We start from the raw sequence: 8,872 nt of genomic DNA on the forward strand, positions 1-8,872 counted from the left end.
GCTGGGCCAGGGTCCTGCTGATTGTGCTCCAATACAAGGGAGTGGAGAATATAAATTCATAGGAGAGACAATACTTATACTAAAACTTAGTATAAAGAAAAATGGGTGGTGGCAATATCGTCCTTTTATAGTTCAGCCCAGAGGGGTGTACTAAGAAAACAACGTGTATTTAAACATACTTCGGCCTTAGTTGTGCGCAGCGTATTTATGGGGATATATATTCAGTATTTTTATAAGGCGATCGTAAAAAACAACGGCCCCACTATGTCAAATATAGTCGTGAATAAAGGGTCTGCAGATTCTTCCATATCGTGCGGAAGTAGAATTTTCTGCTATTCGAGTGAGCTATTGCAACAATTGATTGCCATGCATTGGTGATATCAAACCAAGAGAATGAGAATCAACAAGATTCGCAGAATTGCGAAAGGATTGGACCATTCGAGCAAAATATAATTAATATTAGAAACATTGTGTCGAGATTAGAGCTAATTTTAATAGTGCATGTCGCCCATACAGGCGAGGACAGCGTGATTAATATGTAAGTCAATCCAGGTTGTGCTAGTGCGTAACTTAAGACTGTCAAACGGTTAAGCTAGGATGTGGGCTTCAACTCTATTGGGTAAAAAACAAAAGCTTGTATACTCTTACGTAGACAAATCACGAAATTGTTCGTGAGGATTCGTATTAGTTGCCTTGCTGCTGTAAAAGATTTCGTTCCGAAGCGAGCGATCTGCGCTGCAATATGAACGTAATAGCTTGCACTAGTCTACATAATTGACCGGGCACTGGAGTTTTAAACAAGTTTTACACACAAACCACTACTGGACCTCATCGATTTGGCACGTCTACAATAAAATCAAAACCCAACACAAGTTCATTCTAGAAAAAAATTGAGTATCCTTCACAGACATAAGATCTTCATTTATATAAAGATTCCAGCCATCCCAGGTCGCCAAAACACGCATACCTGGTGGCCTTTTGAATCAGGTTTCCAAACTGGACTGAGTTGGCTGCACGTTGCCTAGTGTATATCTCCAATACATAACCTTTTCTCTAAGGATATGCTAAGCGATGCAATGGCAAACACGCGCTGAAGCCCGATTGATAGAAGCACTCGTCACCCCGGTGGATAGGCTGCATCATTTAATCAACCTTTTCAAGTCTGTTCATCCTCATATGTGACGTTCCATATTCCGCTGCTACCAACCTGGGCGAGATTCAGATTATAATCTCGAATGGAGATGTCTTTCATTATTGAAATTTTCCAATAGTAACACTTTGATATTAGATAGTGTAGTAATGTCGAGCAAGGGCGATATCCCAATATCAATGTTGCGCCACCTTTGACAGATGTGCTATCTCTGTAAATGACATTTTCTAGAATCATGTATGTTTTCCTATTCGTTAAAGTCCCATACAAATCCTTATCCACAATCACAGAGTTTTCGAGGGTGTCAGGATACACACGTGCTATTGTCGGGTGCAGACAGTCGGGTGCTATTGTCGGTTCCTGCAGTGCTATTTTTATTTTGAAAAGGTGGTCAGAACTTTGCGCAAAGGCATAAATGATGGTGCGAAAGTGCACGGCAAGAGTGGCGAGGAGTTTACAACCTCATGCTACACACGGTCGTCAATGAGGAGTGCGTCTGGCACGATTGTTTAGCGCGTAGCGAACAATTTATGGTTGACTAGGTGTATATATTGATTCAACTCTTTCATGAGAAATATGTAATCAATAACAAGATAAGTTGGCACATGGCAATAGAGGGCCGGGATACGAAGCACAGATCGAATCCTATCACTTGCCGGTCGTTGTCGTCGTTGTCGTTTTATCACAGCGATATTAAAGTTCAAAACACAAGTTCGCTATACTCACACTTGTATTTACTTAGGCGTCATCATGAAATAAATAAGACTATCCTTAGGGCACACTGAGATTCCCTCGAGGAAGCATGCAACGCCATACGAACCCACTTAGTCTCTCGATTGGCATACTTTGTTCTAGTTTGTCACTATTCTAATGTTTACCACACACAGACAGCCCATGTGCATGCCATTGTGATCATTTTGACGTGTAGCTGACAATATCCAAGATGGCAGCGCTCTCACTCAACTTAGACTTCCTACCGGAGACAATACAAGGGTAATTCATCAGTTTAAAGTCAATGCTGCAAGTAACATTAAAGCAAATCAAGGAATTGAATTATGCCTGTACACGGCCCATCAGATGCTGGGTGTCTGACGCTCTGTGTGAAGTTCATCACCGAAGCAAACAAAGTATGCAAACGGAGCTTGCGACGGCCACATTCGGGCGGGATACCAATAGCTGTGATGTAGATGTGAACATATATCACTGGCCTATGTCATCATTCAATTGGTGGAGGCTCATTGTACCCTTGTAGTATAGTATAGACTAACGGTAGCGTGCGCTGTAATACTGGTCTATAATGAAAGGTAGATAAAACATCAGGACGTGTCTCTATATAGAATTAAAGACTTTTATCTCTGGGCAATAGAGCGGGTGGTTCTGCCCCCATTCCAGAAGAAGGGCGGTGAGGGTTTCAAGCGTGGATTAACGAACTATACAGACCTTGATGCAGCGGTTGGGACTAGATTTGTAGTGGCGCACAAATTAAAGCAGGAATCGCTCTATATGACAATGATGTGGTTTGTGACTATTGAGATGAGAATATATCCTTATCCCAGGTGTGTATGAGGAGGATCTACCAGTGAATACCACAATAGTCTGAGATACGAGGGTCCTTCATGACCGGGGTATCCTGCCAATCTGGTGCACCAGCAGAACAAAGCAAAACCACTACCATATTATCTGCAGTAATCGTTTGACACACGTTCACTGCCCACATCAGCACACTGACCCGCGAGTGGCCCATTAAACTAATAAACATGTGTATTCAATAAATATGTTTAAATCGATCCAATATTTCTATATTAAACTGCGTGCTTGTATCACAATCAAGCCCCACCCGCTAATGCAAACTACCGTACATGACTGCCTACATCTGCATTCACAGCCAATGGCTTTAATATACGACTAAGTTGTTCTCTGTGCCGCATTTCTCGTGATGGTCATTGAACACGCGCGTGAGTTCAGCGATATACTTGTCGAGCACGGCTTCCACCTGCTCCTTGGTAGGGTTGTGTATCTGCTCAACCTGCGTTGTCAAAAAGTAAGCGATAAAGTAAAGTTAATTCTTTGTCCATGAACGAAATACGCTTCTTCGCAACCAGCGCACTGGTACGATTATGAGCATGTATGGCCCGGACTGACATATTGCATTGCATGTCACTTGACTATAGCTTGAAATATATACAATAAGTAAGGAAAAAAAAACAGAATTCACCTAGAGGAAACGCATGTCACGCTGAGGCACAGATACTAAACAATGAAGTGGTGTACAAACGGCACCATTGCACAACAAATAATCATTCACTGCTCACACGGCGGCCATGAAGCAATCAAAGCAACACATTGGGCTGGCTAGGATCACACAATTTACGGATGTAGACACTCGCACTATCACAAACATGCGCACCCTTCAATTTCTATTTGTCACAGTGATAGTTTTAAAAGGCCCGAGGTCCGCTCGATTTTCATAGCAACCGCCAGATATACACAGATATATATGTGTATACATAAATATATGTACATATCTACATACATAAATATATGTACATATCTACATACATAAATATATGTACATATCTACATACATAAATATATGTACGTATCTACATTCATAAATATATGTACATATCTACATACATAAATATATGTACATATCTACATACATAAATATATGTACATATCTACATACATGAATATATGTACATATCTACATACATAAGTATATGTACATTTCTACATGCATAAAAACAGAATACCATAGACACAATCACACACCTCGATGGGTTTGCCGACCACGGTGGTAATTTCAACCTTGCGCGGGATGATATTCGTGATCAATGGGAGCGATATGCCAAATACAGCCTGGAACTTTTTCTTCGCCTTCATCACGTACTCGTGGTCTTCGCTTACCACACCGTATGCATCAACCTCGTTGAAGCTGAAGCGATGAGGAAAGACATATTTTCGAAGTTTAGACGGATATACTACCATGTTTATATCCTTGTCAAAATACATCCATGGACTGGACTACGTATATTATATGCATGTGCAGTACGTATATTATATGCATGTGCAGTACGTATAATATATGCATGTGCAGTACGTATATTATATGCATGTGCAGGACGTTGATTCACCGGGTGCGCATACTTAAGAGCAAACTCTCAAGCCTCTCATCCTTATGACGCACTTGTAGTGGAAACTTAAAGAAAAGGCACCGATTTTGCAGTACACACACAGAGTATAGTACATTGAGCAGTTCGAATTAAGTGTATTTCGAGTAATCAACCAGACACACAACACAGTTAAGCACGTGCGAGCGTGGGATAACTCTCACAACCCACTCACCAATGTAGAAGTGATAAATGAAGAACGTAGCCTATGGTGCGGTGCACTAATATGGTGAGGGGTTGATAGACACTACCCTATATAGACAATAGTCGGTGCTATGAATTCCCACACCATGAGGCACAGATGTGTAGACTGCGAGAGAGAGAGAGAGAGAAAAGAGAGAGTGAAAAGGAAATATCACACACCTGTACACTGGGACAAGGTGTGCACCGGTTTCCAGGGCCAGTTTAATGAACCCGGACCTACTTTTGAGGTGCAGGGTGTTTGTCCTGGGTGCAGAGTACAGGGCTTCGGTGGCGCCACCTGGCACAAGCATAAGAGAGTGCCCTTCTTTCAGCGCTCGGATTGCCTAGTGAAAACGAGGTACATACAATTTACTAGGTTTATGGGGTACTCAAACGTGCTGCCTGGTTGAAACGAGATACAAGTAGACCTTTGTATAAACAGTGACTGTCATGTATTCAATACACGCATAGTGGTGGTCCAATTAAGGGTCGGGGTCGGGCATACACAGAAAGATAACAGGATATATGAGCTATCATCACAGTAATGATACTAATTGATAAAATAAGCCAAATTAAACTCACTCTAAAAACATGCCACCGACAGTTGCGCAGAAGAACACATTCTGCATTGGTATGCACTCGTTGTATTTGAGTACGTTTGCTCACTATCTATATATACTTGTACACACACATGGGTGGAAGCAAGACATCTGACTTACGTTGTAAGTGAACACGTTTGACCACTATCTATATATACTTGTACACATACACATAAGTTGAAACAAGACATCTGACATACGTTGTAGCGCGCAGCGTCAATGGCCCCCCCTGCAAGTAGAAGGTCTCGATAAAGAGGCACGTAGAAGCACATGGAAGCAGCCAGAATATTACTGCGGATCTTGCCCAGGTGCTCACTAGTTCGTTGTCATGTCGAGAGTGTGTAACAGTACGGATGAGTCATGAATGTATGAGCGCACACACGGTGAAGCTGATTCGCGTGAGCGGATTCACAAGCTAGTTATACCCAAGTCTAGTATTGTGGGCTGAGAAAGAGCGTCGTGTACAGAGGCACCGTTAACACACTCACATCAAACCCTGCCCCCAAAGGTGCTTCTTGTGCGGGCTGAGTTCGGTAAAGCTGGGTGTTTCGCATATCAATCGAGGTACAAGGTCGTGGACCAGAGCCGGTTTTCACCCATTCGGCAGAGAATATTAGGTGCTTTTATATATTTATATAATGCCAATACATAAGTTTAATACAATTTGTTTTTTAAATGTTGGTCAGAGCTGATCCCATTTTTCATACACACCCTTGACACCCAAGTGTAAACGCTTTTGCAATCTTGTAGACATGCAATGGCATTAATATACCTTGTGTGAAGATGCAGCTGAACTACTTATACGGCACAGCTTACGTATAAACCACATTTCAGTTTAAGAGGGCAATAGATATTTGTCAAACATGCAAAACATACCATATCAAATACAAAAAAAAACTTAGTTTAGGCACACAATCAAGTTATATGACCATACGCCATCAACAAAGTCAACTGCTCGTGTACTCATTCGTACAATCGCCAAAATAAATGAAGAAGAAGAAAAAACAATCATACGGAGCTGCAAAGCACAATACATACTCGACATTGGTAAAGTTGCTCCGCAGATTGACCGCAGCCCCCCAGGGCAGAATACCGTGTGGACTGATGCCCATAATGTATTGTTGCTGGATGTGTTCGTGGTATAAGCAATTGGTTCAGGGTCGATGGATGGTACAGGGTTCTAAGGTTGATGCTCGCAATAGCTGTGTACTGTTTCTTGGTACTTGTAGGGCTGTATGTTTCTTTGCTTGTGTGGTACGTAGATGTGCATCTCGATCAAATGCGCACATACATATGTTACGAAGGGGTGTCGAAAGTGATCATTTGACACTGAGAGATTTCGATACGCTACCTGGAAACACAGGCAACGATGTAATAGTACACTCCCACGCACTTGTACTCATACAAGCGACCACGCAAATGCAGAATCCCCACAAGCCTGAAACTGCTCTCCGATTTGGCCTGAGTCACAGGTGTTCTGGCTATTGAAGGGTCATATACAGTTGTACTACATCGACATGCATGGGACAGTGGCAGTAACATACACATGCCACAATGATGTTAGCACGCACAGATCAATCCCACGAGTGAGAATAAACAACTCGTCGTGCCAACGCACCCCCCACACAAAGCGCTAATAAATCAAGCACAGGTGCTTTTGCCCGACAGCGTTATCGAGATAGGTAACAACACGCTCAGAAAGATACAGTATGATGTTAACACAGAAACAACAGCCATACTTAAAATCCAAACAGAACTCTTGTGTAGACTCTTGCAATTGATGTGGAGGTGAACACAGGCACTCAGAAAGCGAAGGTGCAAGAGCAAAACGTTGCAAAGAATGTCTGCGCAATCGTCCTAACATACGCGAATCGTCGCTGTATCTACAAAGTACCACGGACGGGCGAATAATGTGCATTCCAGACAGGCTTGAACAAAGATAGATGGATGGATGAAAACCAACCATGGCTTGCATGGAGTCAAACCCATATACGTAGATATAGCCACGTTCTATCTACTAACCTATCTCACTACTGAAGAAATATAGAAACCCATCTTATTACTGAAGTATATCAAACCAATAAAAAACAAATCAAAACGCATGTGCATGTACATTTACATACGTTCTCATCCAGTTTTTCCTCCACAACCAGCTTAAGACCCAGACGGTGGTAGAAGTATCGCCAGACGATGAAGTTCTTGAGTCGGTCACTGGCTCGTGCACCCTACAGTTTAAATACAGACGATTTCGCTATATGAACATGAAGATATTAAAAAAGGCGTGCATAATACCATCACATAAACAGGCCAAGTAAAAGTGTCCGCAAAGAAGGAATATTGGACTCTCGGTACACATTTAGATACATCATCGTTCGCTTATCAGCCAATCACAGGCATACCTCACCCTGAAAATTGGGGTTCAAAGTAATGCAAGAATGTATTGCACAATCAGAAAGAACAAGAGGAGAACACAATAGGGGTGACACATGACGGTATTAAAAACTAGTCAGAGGAGTGTGTATACGATTTCTGCGATGCTAAAGTATATACTGGCATACCCACTCAACCACCCCCATCACAGGGGAACCGAGCAAACGCTCTAGGACGTTTGATTGTCAGTTCTCTGACCAGATCAGCGGCACAGTGCAACCAAGCGTCGGATGGACTCGTTTATTATACACACAAGAGGTACGCACTTTACATTACGTATAAGTGTGTGAGAATGTTCATACACATTGTGGGTATACTTCTATATACACGCCATGCCGACACACAGCAACATGATTGGGATGCATGTATGGGCTGGTACATGCAACACACCACACTGTATGTATGACGGAGCACTTACCGTAACCTCACTCCCATCCAGATAAGTGGGGAGGTAGAGGAAGAAGAGTAGTATGCCCCACCAACCAAACCCAATCATTAGCGGCGATACGAATACGAAGAGAAATATCGTCCGCAGACTTTTGTCCTGCCATTTCTGCAACGGAGCCCTATTAGTATTGTAAGGGAAGGTATACCCATTCAATTGGAGTTTTTGGTATAGATAAATGGTACGATATAGTGTATTCTTTTTAAGTGCTACAGGTATATGAATAGAATGCGTTCATGGGCACGATCAGAAATAGGTATTTACACACCTCTACCCGCTTGTGAAACACACACACACACATGTACACACATACGCGCGTGTATATTTATCTTACACACACATCGTAAGTACGCGAGTTGATTTCAATAGGAGCCTATTCCTGGGCTATAAAAATGCACAAGATGAGACTACACATAGTATGACCTACATCCAGACTGACGAACAAATAAGGCAATCATCTCAATAATGCGACAAGAACAAACGAGGATGCTGGAAGGAATTTAGCCGGTTGCTGATATTGTCTTACAAATCTGTAAAGGATTTTATTCGTGCCTGTTCGAGACGCTTACTGTGGTGAAACCGAGATAAACATAAGTGTGTGTGTAGATACACACGTATGTATCTACCTAGACCATGCTTTCAAATGCATATCATGAACTATCATGCGTAGTCGTACATTAACAATTAGGCGTGCGCAGATTCGAAGTAGATTTACTGTTATGTGTGTTTCTAAGTACTTGCAGTAAGTACAAAACACGCATAGATGCACGCGTTATTGTGCTTAGATTATATATATATATATATATACGTGTACACATGTACACACACACAAAACGTAGTACACACACACACACACACACGTATATATATATACGTACATACATACATACAT

General features: G+C 42.0%; 1 protein-coding gene across 1 annotated transcript in view; it reads right to left on the reverse strand.

Moving 5' to 3' along the window:
• Positions 1-2,926: 2,926 nt before the first annotated feature.
• The window catches only part of SARC_04958 (hypothetical protein), a 6,334-nt gene continuing 388 nt past the window's right edge, over positions 2,927-8,872 (reverse strand). Inside the window, exons 2-8 of the mRNA XM_014301185.1 lie at positions 7,954-8,101; positions 7,229-7,330; positions 6,144-6,229; positions 5,306-5,420; positions 4,687-4,850; positions 3,926-4,088; positions 2,927-3,176 (exon numbers count right to left, since the gene is read on the reverse strand). Coding sequence (XP_014156660.1) covers positions 3,045-3,176; positions 3,926-4,088; positions 4,687-4,850; positions 5,306-5,420; positions 6,144-6,229; positions 7,229-7,330; positions 7,954-8,101 — 910 coding nt within the window. The 3' untranslated portion in view covers positions 2,927-3,044. The remainder of the gene's footprint in view (positions 3,177-3,925; positions 4,089-4,686; positions 4,851-5,305; positions 5,421-6,143; positions 6,230-7,228; positions 7,331-7,953; positions 8,102-8,872) is intronic.

The sequence above is a fragment of the Sphaeroforma arctica genome, assembly GCF_001186125.1.
Source record: "Sphaeroforma arctica JP610 unplaced genomic scaffold supercont1.299, whole genome shotgun sequence".
Classification (NCBI taxonomy): domain Eukaryota; class Ichthyosporea; order Ichthyophonida; genus Sphaeroforma; species Sphaeroforma arctica.